At 45.3% G+C, this 21,589-nt stretch overlaps 8 protein-coding genes across 8 annotated transcripts; 5 read left to right on the top strand and 3 right to left on the bottom strand.

The window, feature by feature from the left end:
- Nucleotides 1-168: 168 nt before the first annotated feature.
- On the top strand, nt 169-1,842 carry N7495_009713 (uncharacterized protein; the record flags this gene model as incomplete). Its single annotated transcript, XM_057212364.1, has 3 exons — nt 169-848; nt 905-992; nt 1,051-1,842. The coding sequence occupies 3 exons, from the start codon at nt 169-171 to the stop codon at nt 1,840-1,842; spliced, it is 1,560 nt and encodes a 519-aa protein (XP_057059227.1).
- A 2,598-nt stretch (nt 1,843-4,440) lies between these two features.
- Nucleotides 4,441-5,043, bottom strand: N7495_009712 (uncharacterized protein; the record flags this gene model as incomplete). The annotated part of the gene is made up of 1 exon (XM_057212363.1): nt 4,441-5,043. The coding sequence occupies one exon, from the start codon at nt 5,041-5,043 to the stop codon at nt 4,441-4,443; it is 603 nt and encodes a 200-aa protein (XP_057059226.1).
- A 3,025-nt stretch (nt 5,044-8,068) lies between these two features.
- Nucleotides 8,069-9,459, top strand: N7495_009711 (DUF821 domain protein; the record flags this gene model as incomplete). The annotated part of the gene is made up of 2 exons (XM_057212362.1): nt 8,069-8,978; nt 9,053-9,459. 2 exons carry the CDS (start codon nt 8,069-8,071, stop codon nt 9,457-9,459), a joined length of 1,317 nt encoding a protein of 438 aa, XP_057059225.1.
- Nucleotides 9,460-10,638: 1,179 nt separating this feature from the next.
- N7495_009710 (uncharacterized protein) lies at nt 10,639-10,884 on the top strand (the record flags this gene model as incomplete). Its single annotated transcript, XM_057212361.1, has 1 exon — nt 10,639-10,884. The coding sequence occupies one exon, from the start codon at nt 10,639-10,641 to the stop codon at nt 10,882-10,884; it is 246 nt and encodes an 81-aa protein (XP_057059224.1).
- Nucleotides 10,885-11,326: 442 nt separating this feature from the next.
- Nucleotides 11,327-14,746, bottom strand: N7495_009709 (DEAD/DEAH box helicase; the record flags this gene model as incomplete). Its single annotated transcript, XM_057212360.1, has 4 exons — nt 11,327-11,923; nt 11,983-12,801; nt 12,932-13,924; nt 13,994-14,746. 4 exons carry the CDS (start codon nt 14,744-14,746, stop codon nt 11,327-11,329), a joined length of 3,162 nt encoding a protein of 1,053 aa, XP_057059223.1.
- Nucleotides 14,747-16,288: 1,542 nt separating this feature from the next.
- N7495_009708 (uncharacterized protein) lies at nt 16,289-16,853 on the top strand (the record flags this gene model as incomplete). The annotated part of the gene is made up of 3 exons (XM_057212359.1): nt 16,289-16,436; nt 16,491-16,613; nt 16,690-16,853. 3 exons carry the CDS (start codon nt 16,289-16,291, stop codon nt 16,851-16,853), a joined length of 435 nt encoding a protein of 144 aa, XP_057059222.1.
- A 275-nt stretch (nt 16,854-17,128) lies between these two features.
- Nucleotides 17,129-18,738, top strand: N7495_009707 (uncharacterized protein; the record flags this gene model as incomplete). The annotated part of the gene is given in 7 exon segments (XM_057212358.1): nt 17,129-17,284; nt 17,306-17,357; nt 17,375-17,548; nt 17,563-17,771; nt 17,785-17,907; nt 17,952-18,211; nt 18,252-18,738. 7 exon segments carry the CDS (start codon nt 17,129-17,131, stop codon nt 18,736-18,738), a joined length of 1,461 nt encoding a protein of 486 aa, XP_057059221.1.
- Nucleotides 18,739-19,727: 989 nt separating this feature from the next.
- On the bottom strand, nt 19,728-20,116 carry N7495_009706 (cytochrome b5-like heme/steroid binding domain-containing protein; the record flags this gene model as incomplete). The annotated part of the gene is made up of 2 exons (XM_057212357.1): nt 19,728-19,906; nt 19,936-20,116. The coding sequence occupies 2 exons, from the start codon at nt 20,114-20,116 to the stop codon at nt 19,728-19,730; spliced, it is 360 nt and encodes a 119-aa protein (XP_057059220.1).
- Nucleotides 20,117-21,589: the final 1,473 nt, after the last annotated feature.

Genomic DNA, 21,589 nt, shown 5'->3' with positions numbered 1-21,589 from the left:
ATCCATACATCCATGGAAAATTTAGTTGGGGTACTTTTTTGCACGTCATTTGGACAAGAAGCCTATAAATGAGTCGGAATCTCTTGCTGTTGATCCGATTAAGAAATCATTCTTCTTCTCAAGCTGTTATTCCTTTGACGATTTAGAACCCAACACAGGCTTCTTATCATGTCTTCTAGTATCCAAAGCCCTTCAAGCGCAAGCCAGTATGGGGACCCTTTGAGCATTAATACCGATAGTCTTCGGGGTTTTCTAAGCCAACTCAATGCACTGACGTCAAGTCCCGAATCTCAAACCGCGTCGAACATGCTTCAAGAAATCGACCATCAGCGTGAACGAGTCCACTCTCAAGATGAGGAACTGATGAAAGCCCAAAAAGAAATCCTCAATTTAAAAGAGAGAAAGCGAGTCACCATAGAGGAAATGTTTGCAGCTAACGAGAGCGTAAAGGCAAAGGAAAAAGAAGCCCTTGATTGCCTTGAGTCACTCCGCGTCTCAGTTATCCAAAAAGATAAAACCCTCAATGATTACTCCAAACAAATACAAGGGCTTCGACAGCAGATAGACAGCCTTAAGTCGTCATATGCTTTAGAGCACGACAAAGTTTCTCAATCAGTGAAGGAGATCAGCACACTCCAACAGAGCTTGAAAGAGAAAGAGAAAACCATTGACAACATTAACATTGCTGGATTAAGTCTCAAATCAATGCTTTCATTGACACAGAAGAAGAAGGAAGAACTAGAAGCTGAAAAGGTCTCATTGAATAAAGAGTTACAATCGAGCCAAGGCCGACTCCAAAAGATTGAAAGTTTCGCTGTTCAGCAATTGAAGCTTGATGAAATTTCCATGTAGGTTATCACATATAATATTTGACAGCGTTCGTATGTTAATTTGTCTCACCTAGATCGACGAGCTTTTCGGATCTGTGGGTCTTTGCGTCAAGCGAGATATCCACCGCTTTAAGGGATAATATCGACGAGAAAGTTTTGAAGGTATGTGTATAACCAAGCCTACTTCAAGACCATGTTTACTAATTCGTTTGATCTAAAGGACAAACCAATATGGGATAAGCTTCAAAAAGAAAACTCTCAATTTGTTCAGCAATATATCCCTCTAGTGCCCTCAAACTCTCCCCAGGCTAAAGGAATACGCGTTGCCATGACTCTGGCTATTCTGTCAAGGGAAATTTGCAAACAAATCTTCCGGCCTAATTACATATTACCCGAAGATTCTGAAATTCATAGAATCATCAGTCACCTCGCCGAGAACGATAGCGAGAAGGAATCTTTCTGCCGACGTTTTCTTCTCTCGATTGATCGCAATGCCGAAGAAAGGATTCTTCATTCAAAAATTCAGATGGTGATCCGCAATGTGTCATCACATCTATGGACATTGCTCTCAGATAACCAATATGAGATATTACGCATAAGTTTAGGGAAAATTGTACGGAAAGCGGCTGAAGTTTGGAATCCAATTCAACGAGCTCAGCAGAGATATGAGACGGAATTTGACCTAGTCGATTTTGGTGATGATGACTGGGAGCTTTTTCATTTCCCTGGTGATAACGAGATCCCAGATAGGCAGAATACGACTGCTCGAGATGTGAACATTCTCACCGTGTTCCCCTGTATCTCGTTAGTCAAAGATGGAGTTCGTGATCCTTTGACTAAAATTATCCAATTGAGGAGCACACAGAAGCTGTTTATAGCAGCGGAGTATGAAGCTAGTCAAATCTCCAAAAGCTCCAGGAGATCATCGACCCGCTCCAGACGCAGGACTATCACTGACGACAATCGACCAAACAGGGCCTCTTTTTTAGAAGAAATATCGCCGGGATCTTGAATACCTGGCTGCGAAAATGAGTTTAGTGCTTGTCTGCGGGGGTTAGCTGTTCTCATCATTGGCGACGGTTGAATAAGGGAGGAACAGAGTTCAGAACCATTTGCTTGCCTACTTATGTCATTTCTAATGCTCAATGTTTTTTAATTGTATGACCTTTGTTTACTGCTATATATGATGAACCTTATATATGAGGGGTAACTAATCTAAGTTAGGAGTAGCTCCAAAAGATTCTTCAAGACACGGGGTCGAGCTCTGGCTTTGAGTCCCTTGATTTGCTCCTTTATTCTGTAATATCTCCAACTAGTGACAGAAATACCGGTAACCTCCTTTGCTTTCCTGAGCTACCATCGGTTGTGGATTTATCGCTAGCAGACATTCCCCTTCGGTCTCACGAACCAAGAAGAGCACTGACTCATATTAAACAGAACTTCAGAGCTGAGGGTCAGAAGAGAGAGAAATTAGGAGAGAAATCGCAAAAAGATTTGGATGGGAAATGAGAGAGCCACAGAGCCACAGAGCCACAGAGCCATATGATGCTAAACTGGAATAGTTGACTAATCCCGAATCAACCTCCACCGTAGCAATCTGATATGCTGTAACTCGGGAGGACAGCGGAATTGATATGGGTTTGTGTGATATTGCTATAGGAAATAGTGGTGTTTCCGTCTAGCAATGCATATATAGATCGAGGACCATGTATGACCTTTCTTGATTAGATCTATACTAGAATGAAATGAAAACGCTATGATTGAGTGGATTTTTCCACCCCAGCAAAAGAAATTTCTGCTTTTGCGTCTTTTTAATTAGTAACAAGGAGAACCAATTAGTGCTTCTCTTATTGTATTCAATCATAACGAGCTTTGAAGATGTTCATCTGGAGGTTCTGTACCAGAAACAAAATTGTCCTCTTAGAGTGATACTTTGATCGACTTCCTGTTCTCCGGCTGGTTTTCTGATAATCGCTTAATAGAAAGAGGTCAAAGTTAATTGCAGACACAGGATTCCAAAAGTAAGCCACCAGGCTTTTGCTTTTGAGTCCTAGGCTTTTCATTTCGTCACCCACTGTACTAAACTATGGCTAGCGTGAGGCTCAAATGCGACTAGTACTCGGGTGTCGACCATGTAAAACATAGTTAGGCGACGTTTACCTAGGTCTTTTTTATCAGATATTGATAGTACAAAATAAAAGAGTGTACCATTTTTTCATCTTGAACTAGCCAGTCATGAGCCGAAAGTCCAGGGGTGTCTGCATTCACTGTATCTATCGTCATGAGCACAATAATAGCCTTACAAGCAATATGTTAGCAAAACGGGAAAGTATGCCGGGAAGCGACGGTAATATAGCCACGATTTGGCGTAGTTAAAGCTCGAAAGGTCGAGATTTTCCATCTAGCACTGTGACCCGTGAGAGCGCTTCCATCATGAGCGTTCAAAAGGCTGAGCTGGCTTCTCGACGACAGCGACCTTTAATCATTGCATCATTTTGAAACTTATCTTATTTTAAGGTTATTTCGTATTATCTAGACTCGTATTCGCAAATCCCTAGAGGCTGACAGGTTTAGTGATAGTGATGCTCTTGGACCATGTTGCTCAACGAAAACTATGATGATACAAATTGATTTCTCGATTTGGCACTTAGGGATGAACGCGATATTTTCATTGTTCGATAATGACGTTCCGTTGTTGTTGACGATCCGATATCGCTGACTTTTTTGCATCGGCGAAGGCGTTATCGTCCAACTAGATTATTGTTGAAGCGAGATATTGATAAAACTTACCTTTCTTGTGGTGATTGAGATGAAGGGCTCTAATACCATTTAACAGTTTCAGTTTTGATCCGGCTAAATCCTTCAAATTCCATCAAAGGAAAAGCTTGGACAAATACGCGGAGTCGTATTAGGGACTCAGTAAAATCTAAGGTACTTGGTTAGAAGGGCACACAAGAAGCGGGATAACAGATACCCTGCAAGTAGAGGGAGAAAATTTGAAATACTAGCAGCATTATGCCTTTTTCTTCTTGAAAATTTGAGACAATTGTTGGAATATGGAACAAAGCAGTCTTGTGACCGAATCGTTACTTTATAATAGCTAGCAAACTAAGAATGAAAACCAGACTTTACAACCACTTCAAGAGGACACATAGATATCATAGAGGTGTAAAGCGTTACCTGTGATAGATGTCAGAAGTGGGCGTTAGCCTCTTGTCTACCATATCAAATAGTTATTCCACTTTTGGTACTGGTGTACGGACAACAATTAAGTAGCCTCTCTCATTCCAAACCTCTTAGGGAGGTTCCAGAACTGGGGATAGCTCCCCTCCTGGACTCTAATATATATTACAACCACTCGGTAATTTTACCGAGGTGAAGTTACTACTTTAGAACACGTAAACCTCCGAAAAGCAACTGGGCGTACGTCAATGGGTCTATTTTCAAAACTGGTACTAGCCCTATGAATTAAGGGTGCTTAGTGTTGAAATAAAGTACAAATTTTCATATAGATCGTTCTTGGCCTTCCGAAGTTGTAATGGATGCTTAGTATGATTGTTGAAATCAAAAACTAGCATGTCCCAGGTAGCATCCAGGTACATTAGCCAGCTCAAGTGCTGCTGCAATCACTGGAATATGAGTCGTGGCAGCCACTGTAGGCACGGAACGAGTTAGGTTCGAAGTCAAAATTGCATCGCTGACCAGCTGTACTCGTCTCATCGCAGGTTGGATTGAAACTTTCTTTTTTGCCATTGCACACAGTGCTCTTCCAGAATGTGATGTATCCATCATCAACAAAGTAAACGAGGATATAGTACCAAGGAAGATAGTCTCCACTTCGGCAGGTCTTGTCGGTATTGACAACGTATGAGTCTCGACCCCCATCACCGACAAGACTAAAGGACATTTGGCTGGAGGTATATCTCTTTTCAAAGCCCGAGTCTTCAGAAATCTCATTTGTGGACGAGAAATTCTGCTTCCCAGCAATGATGTCGTTGAACTCCTGGAAGCTCATCTCGGGGGAGTAGGTGTAATTGTGGCTTGTAATATCGTACGCTTTGGGAAGCTGGCCACCATAATAACCCCAGGGTGACAGGTCATAGTAGGGGGAGGCTTTGTTCAGCTCTTCGGTTGCGAAGTGCTTTTCAAAGGTAACCTCATAGGCGGCAGCAGTGACCGCAATCACAAGGGCGAAAGCCATGGATTTGAGCATCTTGTAGCAGAAAGGATCCTCGGTGGTCCCTTGATTCGGATATATGAGGTATGAAGTTGATGATGAAAGAGAGTCAGACACTGGGATTCTCGTCGCTATTTATCATTTTCTCGGGAGGGTGCTCCCACGCCTATCCGAAGACGAGTCAAGACTTTGATCCATTTGATTTAGTCCCACGAACGATTATAATGTCTTTCACAAGGTGCCAAAAGCGGATACACGGGCCTATTATTGTCTTAGCATGTAATTTACCTAGTTATGCTATGCACGCATTGAGCCTTCTAGCAAAGCGGTAGTGACTTCTTCATAGTGATTTCTATCTAGGTGTGATTTCCGTTCCTGAAGTCCCAAGGTCGTCAAGAACATTTAAATGATTACCTAAGTATGAATAAGCTAACGTAGGAAATCATTTTTTATTGGCTGAGATAATACATCCATAGGTACGGAGGACAAAGTACGAGAGGAAATACATAGAGCAAGGTGTGTTTTCAAATGTCAATACATGTACTTATGCTAGTGGTATCAATGGGAGGAAGAGTTGAAGGCTGCGAGCGCAGCGAGTAGAAGATTCTATGTAATACTGCCGGTTGACATTGTCTAGTTGTTGAAGTAGATATTCCGGGAGAAGAGATATTTTAATTGAGTATTTAACCTTGGAACTTCGTAAATGGACTCATCTTAAGGTTGCAAAGTGGATCTAGCCCATTCCTTCCGAGCGGACGAATCTTCTAATCGGCATATATCAATCTCCCAAGAGAGATGGTCTCCCAAGATCGGTGATCGGTAGTTATATATGACCTTGTTAAGTCTTGGCGGTCAACCAATCAGAAGTAGACTTAGTAGAATTCTATGGTATACCGATTATCGTTGATGATAAGTGTGAACGCGCTTCTCAAGTTGGATGAGCTATGAAATGAGTATTTGCCTTTGCCCCCGTTTCGGTCATGTGATGTGTGGCCTTTGTAAAGTAGGCCGGTAAAAGGCTCTTAGAAACTGAGATGCTATTCCGTACAGTCCTTCAGTCCTTGCATAATGTTAGCGCTAGACTAGCGCCCCTGAAAACCACGAAATGTATTTTAACAGCTTAAAAGCACAATAAAATAAAATCGCGGCAAAGTAATCCAAGTTTGGGCGGTATTGAAAGGTCCACTCCCTCTGAACCACTCCTCTACCTCGGGAATAGGTGATCAAGAGAAATCCTATGATGCTCACTTCTCAAAGTTGAAGATAAAATCAAGGCCAACACCTAGTGGCTACTCAGGAATCGTAATGTAATCTCTAGTTCCCCATCAGTATTTAGTTATGTAGTTAAAGTAGAGTCTGATAAAAAATGGGACAGAGTACACAGCCCCTTTTACACCGTTTATTACACCGCCCATATGTAAATAACGCGTTGAGCTAGCTCTCTATATACTATTAGAGCTATTGGTGGATACAGCTCAACAGGCTTGGGGTAATATTAGCTTTGATATTATGGAACGGCTAGCTATTACTATGCCGCGTAGGGTTGCGCAAGTTATTAAAAACCATGGTTGGCATACTAAATATTGAATATTATGGAGTTTTTGGAGCTTTCTGCCAGGCAGTAAATAAGTGGGTCTTGTACTCTGTCCCTCCGAAGGCATACTCTGCAGTGATGATCCAGATGCGATCAATGCGGATTGCTCTCAAGCACTTCCTCTTTAAGATTAACGAAGCCGACTCGGACGAGTGTAACTGCGGAGAAGGGTCTCAAACGCCGAAACACGTTCTCCTGCAGTGTCCGTTATACGCGAGCCTGAGGAGGCGGATGTTGACCAAGATCCGGGCACGGACGGACTTGGATGTGAACAAGATGGCTGACTACGATGCATTGGTATCAAACTCGCAAGCCACCCGCTACGTGGCCAAATTCATGATCCAAACAGGCCTCCTCGGGCAGTTTAGACATATAGACGCTGGATCTAACTCTGAACAAGACGAAGACCCAGGCTAGAGGAGACTACGACAACTAGCTACGAATGGCGCAGCGGGGTGAAGACGCTGGGTGTTAGGAATGACGAAACCTAGAGCTTACCGAGAAGCTTCAGAAGAATACATCGATAACTTCAATGAACAACAAAAGGAGGAAAACAGGAGTAGGGAAGAACATAAGGAGTGGTGAGAGGAGAAAACAGGGAAGGGGTGATTTACAAGCGATATTAAATGGAGGGCGTTACGGTTTAAGAAGTGGGATATGGGATTTCGGTATACAATGGCGCAACGCCACATTTCTTTTGTATCTATCTTGACATTCTGGCGTTCGGAATACTCCTGTTTCCGCCGGAGGAAACGCCTGCATAGCCATACGCTACTAGTTAGGCTGCATCAGGTTAACAGAGTATTGATTGATTGATTGATTGATTGTACTCTGTCCCATTTTTTTCAGACAACACTGTACCTGCGAGCGAGCGAGCGAGTCTCTATTGATGGTGGCGTGCTAAGCTTTGCTATTGCATGTGGCCTGATACTGTGTCAATTACAGAGAACTACCACATACTAAGTATTTGCTAGCCATTTTCGGCGTAATGCTCCGAGGATTCAACTACTAATTGGTGTTAGACGACTGGATAACAGAACATTGAATCGAATTGAACTGAGCTGTGGCAATTGTTCGCACACACTATGTGGGGTCTTCGGAAATTTCGTGGTATATTCCGCCAGTAGCACAGATCCACTTGAAGATGATTCGTATACTGGACTCCGTATTCGGATTTGGAAGTCATCTGGTAGAGAAACAAAAGAACTACTGAGACATTTGGTGCCTAGATGGGGGGGGGGGGGGGGGGGGGGGTAGCTTATATGTGCAGGTTTAAGCTAATATTTTGGAGTGTGTATGGTCTGTATCTGAGTATATGCCGCAGAATGAATAGATAATAGTTGTGTGTAAGAAATTTTCGATAAATTTCTGGTCACGATTATCTCGGTGCTAGCTCCTTGCCATCTGGATTTCTAAAGGTTTTCTTCAACCTTGATGAGAAAAGATTTCAGAGAATCCTCTTCAGTCATGGTTCATAAATGCTCCAAAGCCTTTATATGCTTGATTGCAACACTTGGGCTCTTGGTATTTTCAATATGGCTAGGCGTCAATTCCGACAAAGACAACATTCCATCTTTAATCAACCAGTTGATTCCCGCAGACCACTGCGCTTGTGAGACTGCAACAATCTTCAAGTGTGATAGCTGTTTACAATGCTTTGCTGAATCGGGTTCTCGCACTAACCTGGACCTTGGCAATCAGTCCCTTAACGACACAGAGTGTCAGGCTTTCTTTCCAGGCCTTTTTGAAGATATTATCCGTGCCCAGGAGTTTTGGTCTCCGCATGGACCTCGCAAAGCTGATCTAGATCAGATTCAAATGACTAATGGTATGGCTCGAGCCACAATTTTTCGAGGAAGGTTGTACGTGAAAGAGGTACAAGCAAGAAATGAAGACCATCGACGGAAAATTGTAGGGATTCTAAGCTCTATTTATTATGCTATGGTGTCTGGCCTGAACACTGCTCTTCCTAACACCGAATTTATCTTTTCTGTCGAGGATAAGCTATCAGATGTTATGGGATCACATCAACAACCTCCTCTATGGGTATTAGCAAGAAAAGCTTCCGAAGAATCTGTCTGGCTGATGCCTGACTTTGGATTCTGGGCTTGGGAAAATGATCAATTTGATGCCTCCATTGGGCCATACGATCAGGTGGTCGAGCATATCAGACAAAAAGAGCCGGAATGGATCAATAAAACAAATAAGCTGGTCTGGCGAGGAAAACTTAGTTTTGCACCTAAGTTACGACGTACATTGCTTGAGGTCTCCCGAAATCAACCATGGGGAGATATAAAGGAAGTCGAATGGGGAAGCAAGGCAAATTTTCTTAGTATGGAAGATCACTGCAAGTACCGCTTCATTGCACATATAGAAGGTAATGTCCTACTTTGGAACGATCTATTCTTTATACCCTTAAAATTTTACTAATTTATCTTTTCCCAAAACTAGGCCGCTCTTATTCTGCATCCTTGAAATATCGACAAGCTTGCCGATCAGTTCTTGTCACTCATAAATTACAGTATATCCAGCACCATCACTATCTCCTTATTTCAACCGGACCGCAGCAGAATTTTGTTGAAGTAGAGAGAGATTGGTCTGATTTACGAGAGACCATAGAAGGGCTTCTTGATAATCCCGTGGAAGCGGAGAGAATTGCAGACAATAGCGTCAATGTCTTCCAGCACTATCTTTCGCCGGCGGCGAATGCCTGCTACTGGCGAACACTTTTGCATGCTTGGGCTACAGTATCCCCGGATATCTCTTTGACTCTAGAGAATCTAGGCACTTCGAAAGGTCTTCGATATGAGTCATTTATACTGCTGGAGCCGAGCCGCATGTTGCACTTTTCTATGTAATATAGGTGTTGGAACGAATATCAGCTGACATACCAAGATCATGTGATCTTGGCATGGCAGCTACTATATCTTCTTTCATCCGGGCATTTTAGAATGACACTTCACTTTTACCCAATATGCATACACCTATTATATACGTACAGAAACGATATCAATAGCTGTCTGGTTCGGTAATAACCTAGTCAACCGACAATAGGCTTTTGCATACTTTGGAGGAAAAGATATGGTTATATTTGTTGAATTAAATGACTTGTATAAATAACAACTTCAAAATCAAAGGACCCTTACTACTCAACGCAGCTGTTTGCATTGAAATTATTCCAAAGGTATCCCGTATTGAAAGTAACTCCAGCAGGTGGGGTAACATACGCTCGTTCCACGGTCGCATTTCAAGCTGGGGAGACCACGCTAGAAAATAATTATAGGGCCACATTAGAGATATATCGAGGAGGTATTCTTCCTCTTGATAGCTTGCATCCTGCTATGGCTAGCATTTTATTGGCTGCTTATTCTGAGTGTAAGGGTTGACTTGGTGAGTTGCCGAAGTCGAGGTATCAACAGAGTAGTTACGATAGTACGAAGAGAATTGGAATACCAGAAGGTGTACGGCGTACGATTGGATCAATCCTTGAAGACTCTTCAAGGATGGGGTAGTTAACTAAACCGCAAATTTCTGAAAATCAGGTCCGCAAAACCGCAAAACTGAAAACCGCAAACCGCAGAAACCGCAGTTTTTTAATAGTAAGCAAAACAAAAAAACGTGCGGTTGCGGTTGCGGTTTTTACGGTTTTCTGCGGTTTTTTGCGGTTTACGGGTTTGAACCGTAAACCGCTGCCCATCTCTACATCAAGTAGGGTTGTTACAGCGATCGAACTATTAGGCCTGGGGAAATTTCTGGATGTCCCTAGAGACATCAACGAAGTAGTTCGAGTTGAAACCAAAGCCATCAGCGCAGTGGATTATTACGCAGTTCTAAACACAAAAGCAATTCTTTACCGACCAGAGAATGAACTTGCGTCGATAGTTGTCTGTCCCGATAGTGGCATCTTTGAAATAAGACCCATCGAGAAGAAAACAGGACAATACAGGCAGGAGCCGTTAACATATAGTGATTTTCCCAAGGGCTCAAAAGTGACTCCAGAAACGATGCCTTTTATATTTTACATTCTACGTGCACTCATGTCCTGGCCCACATTGGTTGAACCATTGACTCTGCGGATACGGGAAATTGCAAATGGTCCCTATATGGTAACACACCTCGAGGATCTCCAGGAAGGTCTTAAAAGTAAGGCTATCAGGAATCCCGATAGTTATGCTTGGTTTGTGACCGAGGCGTTTTGGACACTGAAATGTGGCTATTTGTTTGAGGAAGCCGAACCAGACCCCGAATATGATTCTTTCAATGAGGACGAATTGTTACGGTAGGAGAGCGGAGCATAAATTAGCAGTGACTAGATAGACCGGAATTTATTCAAGTGTTATAGGAATAATAGAGATAATGTAGATTAATGAACTTTTCTTTTCTACATTTTGAATTTCCGATTATCTTTCAATTCAATTAGAATTTTTAATTAACCGAGCTATACTAATCACTTATGTGCTATGCAGCTTCTTTGTCCGAATCCACTTACATTTAGGTTTCTACCTTTACCTTTTTTCTCTTTCAGTGACGGCGCTTAGGGTCCGCTTCACTAATTACTCAGGACATCTAGGTATTGAGCATTTCAAGTTCAGTACGTACTCGAGGAGAATTATAAACACTGTTTACTTTATGAGATAGATGGAGTTTCTGATGACCTTTAGCCTAGCTAGACTCAATTTAGTGCTATCAATTTGGTCATATCCCTAACCTCATATCCCCAGTCCATTACTGGACTTTTTCCCACTCCTCTTCAATGATATGAAGAGCGGCAAACACTTGAGATCGGTCACCTTGTGCGCGAATCAATCGGCCTTGAGCCCCATGCTCCCCGATCAACCTGGTCAAGCTATCGTAATTTGCACCGTAACGACCTGTGGCCATGTACTCGTTTCCCACCACTACGAGACCATCTCTAGCCCGGCTGAGTGCAACGCATTGCCGATTGCAGTCTTGCACAAAGCCGATGCCTCCGTTTCCTCCCACTCGAGTTGTCGAAAGAATAACGAAAGTATTCTCAGTCCCTTGTGAAGCATCGATGCTCTTGACCTGTATGTCTTTGAGACCAAGTGTTTCGTGGAGCATCGAAGTCAGAGCTAGCCGCTCCTCGTTATAGAACGAGAGAACCAAGATCCGCTTTTCTGAAGCCCCATCCTTGACAAATTTTAGACACAAGTCGCAAATAAACTGGACGTACTCAGGGTTTAAAATTGATGTGGACCCTCTACGGTGCCAATTCGTTGATTTGCCCACAGACACAAAGTACGAGCATCCAGCCTGAGCCTTAAACCATTCAGCCATCTTTTGACCGAATTTGAGTCCTGCCTGTCTGTCTGAACAGGATTCATGGGTCATGATCTGAGAGTTGTAAAAGTCTTGCTGACATGCTTACAGATATCTGGCGCCATGCGGTACTGAATTTGAAGCTGTATGTGAGGGTGCCCAGTTCTGATCAGTCTTTCGAATAGTGATACCTTTTGAGTGTCAAAGCACTCGTTAGAGGCACTCGATATAACTGTTGGTGGAAGCTGAGAAGCATCCCCACTGAGGATTACTTTCTTCAGGCTTGGAAGGTGTCGCATCATAGCATTGAGAGCCTGAGACTCTATCATTTGTGACGCTTCCTCAACGACAAGGAAATCAGGTCTAAACCCTCGGAGCGACTTTCGGCCGGCAGTTGAAGCGGTGCAAAGAACTATCTTTGCTGTACGCAAATATAGCTGTTGCAATTTTAACCATGCACGCTTCTGCTCCTTGATTATCCATTCACGAGAAACTCCGGGTGTTTGTTGCGGATCCCTTCTCTTAGACCCAAGAACTAGCGACTTGAAGTCGCTTTCAAGGCTCGCAGTCTCAGTAGCCAATTTTTCTTGCCGTCTGAGAAGTTCTTGGAAAGTTATAAACTTCCACAGACACTCCATTTTCTCGTCAGACAGCTTCACGCGCAGAATTGCCTTTTGCCCGGCCATCACGGCCTTGAGAACCAATGAAAGCCAAAAACCAAGGGTACATTGGTGACTAAGATCTGTAATGCCATCTATCAAGGCAAGAACAATCTTTTGGAGGTTATCGTCCACTCCTCGTTCTTTCAGGTCCTTCTCGACATCGGTAACAAACACTGGCATCGCTTCTGAACGATTCCCCACGTCCTCATCCTGGTCATCAACATCTTTGTTGATATTGGACTCTTGCGGCATTTGCATCTCAAGAGATTCACGGTGATCGGTTCCCAATCTGTAAAATCCGAATGATGGAATTCTATTGTTCCGCATATATGCCAGGATACGGTCTGCGATCACATCAAGGCCATAGTTAGAGGCACATACGATAAACAGTGGCCACCCCGTTCAAGACAATGAGCGGCAATTTCTTCTGTGACAGCTGTCTTCCCTGTTCCCGGTGGACCAGTGACGAGGGTGAGGAAATTGTACCACAATTTTCCGTCAGAGAAGGCAGATTCGATTGCCTCCATCTGCTTGCCATTTCGATGGCGGGAATTCTTGATTTTTCGAGAAACCGAAGTGTCGTGCGGTCAATCAGGTTATCTGTTCGATGATACTTTATTGTCGAATTGTCATGGGCTAGCAGAAGCCGCTTGATTTTGTTATCGCGGGCAACTCCGAAATCATCATTGCCCCACATTGCATACCGAATTGCGCTGCGTGCTTGCACAATCTGGGAGCCTGGCGATCCAAACATGATGTACCCTGCCAAATGCAGGAAAATTCCTGTCGACTCCTGGATAAGGGGCCTCTTCAGTCGTATGCAGATAGCGTTGAACTTTTCCTTGCCTCCTTTCTCTAGATGAGAGCGCGGGATTCCACGAGACGACACAACGATTCCTTCCCAAATATTGTTCTTGTCATGCTCATTCTTCACAATTGAGAACTTCAAGGGTGTACCGGGCTCTGGAAGGGGCATATCCTGTTCGAATACCTGCTGAGCATCTGTATCACCTGCGCCCTTAGCTAGAAACTTAGCCTCCACTACTGCGTAGAAGTAGGGATCCAAGCCATTGTCATTTGATCCATGCACATCAGCGGCACGGAAAAGATCGAAGTCGTAGAACTGATCGAATTGGGCAGTAACAGTTTTCTTTTGGGCCTCAGCTTCTCGTAGCAAGCCAATCATCTGTATTGTCTCGTATTCTCTTTCGTTGATGTATGTAGTGAACGGAGTGTGCATATGCTGGAGGAGTTTCGACTTTTCGCGATCAAAGCCACCTCTTTCCATATTCTGCCATCCGAAAAGACGGGACTGGTGGTGAGCAACGATACTTCTATCGGTGATGGCGGGAATAGCTTTCATAACAGAGAACATCTTTGCCTCCCTCACATAGCAGCATGCTCAAAAAGGATACGGTGGTAAGGTAGGCCAAGGCATAGCGATCAGAACTTTCCGGTTCTGCTCCATTTCGTCTCGGTTAACTCTGGTGATGACAGACAAAGAGATGTCTTTGCGGCATAACCCCTGGAAATTCCGAAAAGTCTGAATCTGCTCTTTCGAGAACAGTTTTTCCAACTCGGGGTTCGAAATGTTGAAACCTTCCATCATGGACGGCAAGGTGTGAGAGGTCCATCCTATTTCAAATGCTTTTGAACCAGCAGTTCCAGTGCATGCTTTAGCCGATCTTTCGTTCAATTTGGTGTGGACAAAAGTGACATCCTTGAGGGAATCGGAGAATGTAAACTTGCTCGACTCGGACATAGTGTATGTTGGAGCCCTGCGAGACTCAAATCTACTCTCATTCCAAGCTGTCCAAATGATAGTGAAGATGCATTGCTTAGATTTTTCCTTTGCAGTTAGACGAAGTTGCAGTTGCAGTTGAAAATGAGGGATTTCGGTTCCACCTCCGATAGAGAATTTCAACGTCGCACCAGAAGAAGAAGAGACAAACGTGGTATGCTGCTGTTCCTTCGGAAGGGTGTACTTTACTGCGCATACGATGTCTGTAGAAAATCGCTGAAACAGATTGAGGGACGGCTCTGCAGCTCGTTGATTTCTCATGCCATGAAGGGTCTTGCCTGTAAACTTCCCAGGAGGATAGGGGGTTATGGCGTTATACCACGAGAGCTCCTGGCTACCAGCTTGCATCAACTCCGAAGTGTTGATATGTTGACGATCATAAATGGGTCTTGGTGAAGCCATGGTGATGATAGAGGAAGATTACGTCGTATGAGGAGGCGCGGAAGTTGTTGGATAGAAGAAAGCACACTGTGCTATTCTCACTATAGGAAAGTCAGCAACAGAAAGCACAGATAACAGTAGTTCAGGTTGGTACTCACCCAATGGAAAAGAGCAACTTGAGGTCTTGAAAGGGGTCAGCACAATATGCTGTGCTAGCTAGAAGGAAATCAGTAATAGAAGAGATAGTTGTCACTGACAGAGAGAGGAGAGATCACTTACAGATGATGAGAGGAGTTGGAGGTGGTGTGTACAGAAGAAGAATAGATGGGGGGTGAAGGGGCTTTATATACCCCATGGTCCAGATACTACGGAGATCATTCTTTGCGGCAAATGAAGGTGAAAACTACATGTGATAGTGATAGCGAAGTGAAAGTGAAAATGAATAAAATAGTGTCCTTGATCTATTCACAGATCACGACTTGAATGCCATCTATTCATGAATCACTCAATGAATATAATGAACTTTCCTCAAATACTAATTTTCACTTAGAATAATTTCAATCACAATTCATATTATATTTTCCTTTTACTACCTTCAGTTCTTCACTTTCACTTACCTTGGAGAATAATTTTTGTGGTATCTGGTGGGTATATAAAGCCCCTTCACACCCCCTCTATCCTTCTTCCTTCCACATCACCCCACACGATTATACAATACCCATCAATTACAGGGAGCCCTACAGCTCTCGATATATTTGTAGGGCTCCCTGTATATCATGTTTCGGTTGGTCGGTACCTTCTTCGTGCTTTCCCTGGTCTTTCACTTTCCTCTTTTTCTCAACATGCCCTTTCCTATCTTTTTCTAACTTCCCTCTAGTCAGCATAGCACAGTGTGCTTGCTTCTTCCCTTGTCCCAAAACCTGACTTTCCCATCTTCTGTCTTCCGTCTTCTCTCACCTCCACCACTGTGTGAGGCCTTGACAACTTGACAACTGGACTTGTGAGTACCATCTCTGCCTTCTGCTCTGCCTTCTGTTGCTGGCTTCCTTCCAGTTAGCATAGCACAGTGTGCTTGCTATTGTCCTCGCCACAAAATCTGCCTTCCCGTATTCTCTCACCTCCACTACTGTGTGAGGCCTTGACAGCTGGAATTGTGAGTACCATCTCTGCCTTCTGCTCTGCCTTCTGCTCTGCCTTCTGCTCTGCCTTCTGCTCTGCCTTCTGCTCTGCCTTCTGCTCTGCCTTCTGCTCTGCCTTCTGCTCTGCCTTCTGTTGCTGACTTCCCTCCAGTTAGCATAGCACTGTGTGCTTGCTATTTTCCTAACATAACTCTGTGGCGTCATGTTTATGACGGAAGTACCTCAGAAGAGATCGTTCGAGCCGAGCCCGCCTGCGTCTGCGAGGAAAAGAGTTCCAACTGTATTTCCTTTCCTGGTCCCACTTTTCCTAATGCATGATTCCTAACGAACTCTTTTCTCTGATTAGTCACAGCATCCTGTTATTTGGTACGATTCAGTCGTTTCAAAAAACGTAAATCCAATACTTGATGCCCGTCTCAAAATGATGTCCAGCATCAGCGATATCGATTTCCACGCGGAGGAAGAACTCGTCGCTAACGAGAAGGGCCGGGATCTCATGCATGAAATGAGAGAGATGAAATCTAGGATGAGCAAGATGGAGGACTCCAACGAAAGCATGTCGAAGAAGCTCGGTGTGGTGTCGGAGAACTTATACAAAGTCCAGAGACGGACGTTGTCAGTATGAGTACGGGACGCAATCACTGCAGACAACAAAAAACGGACCGACGGTATTCGTGTCGTGAACAACTATATTCATGGAGGTGATATCCTCATGGACTGCCTTGCCGCAAAGCGTTTCGTGCCTACAAGTTTTGAGCGCCTTCACTTCCCGACTTTATACGGGATGACACTAGAGCAGGCGCAAGAGATTGAAGACCCAATGAGTCCGAAATCTATCGCTTTTTTTGAATCGGATGGCTACAATACTACTTGACAAGGATCGGGTAAAGCTTTTGCCCGAAGACGACAAAAAACGGATTCTGATTGTCGGTTTGTTAATTGAGAAAAGGTATGCAGAGGCAGAGAGCTTGGTCGATGAGGAGGAATAGTCTATCTAGTACCAATAAAATCATCTCTCCAGGGCTTGATCCAATTGTTTCTATATATACACTAAAGAGTTTCCGCTAAGATATCTCCCAACTAGGCGCATCTGCTGCATACAGCTCCAGCGCAGCTTTGGTCCCCATCCAAAAAACACATATCTCTTGGCATATCGAATTCTTGAAATATCTCCATAACCAAGCCTTTTGGCGATCCACTCTAAACGGGAAGTTTGTAATTACTTCCAGCGCTACATTCTGATACCATTTTCGAGCGTATCAGCATGCCAGTGCCGGCGACCGCGTGGCCAACTCTCTCAGGAGGGGCTGGCCGCACGGCACCCGCAGACACCACAGCCAGACTATTGAACGCCAACCACGACATAAAGCAGTTACTATCTTATATAGATAAGCAAGCAGGGCACCGTGTGCCCACCCAGGTCTTGTTGCACCTCAAATAGATCGAGGAACTTACTGGGGACCTCCTTAAGAACCCCCTGGGTGCTGACTGGCGTGCAGAGTTTTCTTAGCTTCGCCAGGAAACGCTGGAGATGAGAAAAGACCTTACTGCAGTGAGAGCAGTGGCCGAACGGCATCTGCCAACTCGGATGAGCACAGGCAGCTGGGCAGACATCGCGAGAGCGGCGCCAGCCCCAGCGTACCATCTGTCGTCTCATGGCTCTGCATCGTCTGCGACCGCGGCGGTGAGCGATCACAGTCCGCCTCAACGACCCTGAGGCAGTCAACCGTTACCGACGCGAAACGCCTGTCGAGATGACTGCCAAGGCAAACCGGCTGCGTGAGCGAGCAGCCAAGACCATTGGGTCCGCGCCACTGGCCTCTGTGCGCTTCCTAGCAGCCCGCCAGCTGAGGTCTGGCGATCTCCGCTTCACTGCGAGGACAGCAAAGGAAGCTGAAATCCTGCGGGTGCACCGCGAAGGCTGGTGCACTCTCTAGGGAAGAAAGCAGAGGTGCTGCTTCCAACCTGGGGTATCGTGATCCACGATATCAATGTTCGCTCGCTGGGGGTGAACACGCCACGGACAGAGGATCTACAGGGCGTGTAGGACAAGGTCATTAAGCAGCTATTGGCCAACAATCGGTCAGATTGGGGAGAGGCAGAGATCACTCGACTGTCGTGGTAAGTCGGGATCGCTGGTAGCGGAGTTCACATCGCCACTACCAGCCAACACGGCCATCGATAGGGGAGTCTTCTGGGATGGGAGCTGCTTGACTGCTGTGATATATAATCGGGCAATCTGTGTACATCAGTGTCACAACTATCAGAAATATGGTCATATAGGAGCCACCTGCCCGAATATGTCTCCAACCTGCGTGTATTACGCCGGCGGACACTTGTCTCAGAAGTGCAGCGCCAAGGCCAACGGCACGCTAAAAGAAAATAAGTGTGCTAACTGTAGGAGCACACACGCCGGCTAACGACTGCCCTGACCGGCTGCGCGAGGTCGACAAAATGAAGGAGATGGCGGGATATCGACCGCGATACCACCTGGTTCCGGCTCACTTCTCCGCTAACACACCATCTATGGTGCTGCAGCCGTCACCAGCCAGTTTGTGGGGCACGCCGGTCGAGCAGTCATCATCAAGTGAGGGCAGTGGCACTAGGGGTAGCGACCTGACCACTGCCGGAAGCGAAAGCGAAAGCGCCGCACAGACACAGGACTCGACTAGCCCACAAGCAATTCAGTCTAGCCTGCAAGCTATCCAGCGGGCGCGAACAAAAGGAAAGGAAACGGAAAGGAGGACCACCACTCAGTCAGGGGCCAAGGTGTCCAGGAGCGGCCTCCAGCGGCAGCAGCAGCTATCTGCCAGCGAGTCTATAGATGTGGACATGATAACAGAAGTAGTCTGCCCGGTAGAGGACACCACATAGGTAAGCCAGCTGGGCCAGACCAGTCATTCAGCTACGGCGGACATAACAGTCCCAAGTAGTACCAGGTTTGAGCCAAACCTGGAACTTATGCTAAACCTAGAACTTATGCCAAACCTGGAACTCATGCTAAACCTAGGACAGATGACAACAGCCCTTACCAGGAAGAAATCTACAAGAACTAAGTCAACCAGCACAGGGAACGGGAGCTCTAGAAGATCATAGAGGCTAGTGTGAAGGGCTAATACTAATCTTGAATGCAGAACTAGTGATGCCGACAAACTGTCTTTATTAAGCTTGAAGAGAAGAGAGGGAGACTAGCTATGGACATGTGGCAATGTAAGGGGTGCGGGTGCGGGGAGCACGTGACGAGAATGAGTGGCACAGACACGAATGCTAAAGCAGGCACCAGCCTGTTACACTATATATCCTACTAGGAATCTAACTTCGGCTCTCCTCTGTATTTTGTGCGATTTTGGGATCTTTTGGATCCTGCAGTAAGCTAGATAACCGTAAAGTCGTAAATTTGAGAGGTTGGTTTTCGGCATAGGAGCTCGTCTTCCCTGTAAGTCTGCATTCGCGAATTTGCGTGCTTCTTCCCAGGGGACAAGCCAATTCCCATCGATCCTGGTGGGTGTTCGGTTTAGGAGATAAATGGCCGCTTTCACTGCCTCTGGCCAAAGGCTCAGGGGGAGCTTAGCCTCTAGTAGAGCTCTCGCGCGTAGTATAATTCTAGCAGCTGGGAGGATCACCAGTCAACTTAATTCCCTGCCCAAGACCAGCGAGTACATCCCTCGCTGGACACCTAGAGTTATCTCGGAGAAGGCTGCCATTGGTGGTCTCGGACCTGTAGCCATCAGAAGTCCTACCACTATTGTGGATGAGATGAAGCGATGGGTTCGTGAGACCGACATTGATGGTTTCAATACCACTCCAGGTACCTTTGAAGACCTGCTTGAGTTTGTCATTCCATAGCTGAGAAAGCGTGGGATCTACCCAGAGCTGCCAGATCCTTCAGATGAGCAATTACTGCCAGCTGCATTTTTATAACGAATTTGGTGATAACCCCGTGAAACCCCGTGACTGGGAGGAGATGTCAAGGGCCCGATCCAGAACACAGCTCGGCTGACAGTGGGGCAGAACTCGGCTGACGGGTACTTTTCACCCAGTCCTAATACGGCTAGCGTAGAATGGACCTACCCGCCTCGACCATATACCCCTTCTCCAGCATCTCGGTTGCGTCTTTCAATTTTGCCCCTGTTATTATAGCTGTGCCTCCCGGGTGCTCTGTCACAAAAGCTAAAACATCATGAACAGTTCCCTTGATGACTATGATGTTGTATCCTGTCCTCGACTGTTGTTGGAATTCGTCCCACTCCATGACGAGAAGATTTACCAGTGACACACCCCAGTCCACCTGACTCCATCTCAAATTCTGTCTCCAATTTCCCCTGTCTTCGCTGTAGACTCCCTTTGCAAATCTCGATTTGTGGGAAACGTGAGGCAAGCCCAATCTGATAACATGCCCAGATCAACCACTTGGTCGGGTCAAAGTACTATGGAACCCCATTCCGATAATCGATCGTGAATTCATGATGAAAATTATGGTATCCCTCCCTAAGGGTGATCTCGGTCAGATTTCCCGATTCCATGAGGCAGATCCCCGAGCCAGTGCGCGACAGAATTCACACAAAATGTGCACTGTAGTTCTAGAGCTGTGCCCAAGTAGCCAGCCATGAAAACCCCACCGAACTTGCACTTCTGCTATAAAATTATCTACCTTACTCGCCTTCACTGCGAAGAATCTCTTAGCCCTACTCGAGCATTTTCAGAATTACGGCATTGATTCACAGCGAGTGTGAGCACATTCTGTATAATAGACCTCGGTCGGTGCTACCAGGAGGTGGTATAACAACGCTCTTGAAAGTAGTGCTAGCACGGTCGATACCTATACCAGCAAAGAGCCTTGAAACTGAGCCCTTGTTGCGAGCCAAGATGAGAATCAGATGAAAACATAGCAGTCCGACTACAATCTTCCAACGCAAACAGTCTATTCAGCATCCACACTTACAGTCGCTACAACGCCCTCGATGCATGCATTCTATTCCTACAAATACTCAAGCGAATGTATTCCGACCCATTTCCGCGCTGCATTGATACCTTGTTGACATCGTACCGCGTCGTAAACAACTAATGGATATAGTGCGGACGAACTTTTGGAAGGCCGATCCAAGTTGAGCAGATTTAGTGCTACAGCGAGAGAAGCTTTATTAGTCACAGCAAGCGATGCTGGGGAGTGTATGGCTCATTGAAATCCACTCAATTTGTGACGGCCGTGTTTGCGTGTCTAATGAAGGAGATGTTCGAGTGTGCTCTACATGATCCTAGTTCCAGGTGCCTGGTATCCCTCGCCACTTACGGATTCGTTCTCGGAAGTAGCAATCTTGATAAAGCAATCCGCCACCTCTGGTGTGAAGATGGCACTGCCAAAGCCAGCAATTGATGGAGATGGCTCGACCGTGATGCGACCATTATGATCGAGAAATATAAGGGCAAAATAGGGGTGTTGGTACTAGATGAAATTCGGAACCTGTAGATCCAGTACATTTGAAGATCGCCTCGCAGTCTAGGGCTAATTTACTGTTTATTTCAACATTTCTCTCGCCTCTTTTAAGCCTCACTTAGCTTAGTTGGTGTGGTCAATCTTGATCTACTTTTCCAGTCAAGTCACTTACTTCAAACGACTAGCCTGAGTTTCTTCTACCAGCCCAGATCATCACAATTATCCAAGTCATCTGAATTGACTATATCGTCTGCTCCACAAGTTAGAATGCCCTTTCGGGCCCAGCCTAAA

The sequence above is a fragment of the Penicillium taxi genome (genome assembly GCF_028828555.1).
Source record: "Penicillium taxi strain IBT 34144 chromosome Unknown utg000006l_segment0_segment0, whole genome shotgun sequence".
NCBI lineage: Eukaryota > Fungi > Ascomycota > Eurotiomycetes > Eurotiales > Aspergillaceae > Penicillium > Penicillium taxi.
Note: the sequence above shows the minus strand (reverse complement) of the source record. Positions and strands in the feature narration are given on the sequence as shown.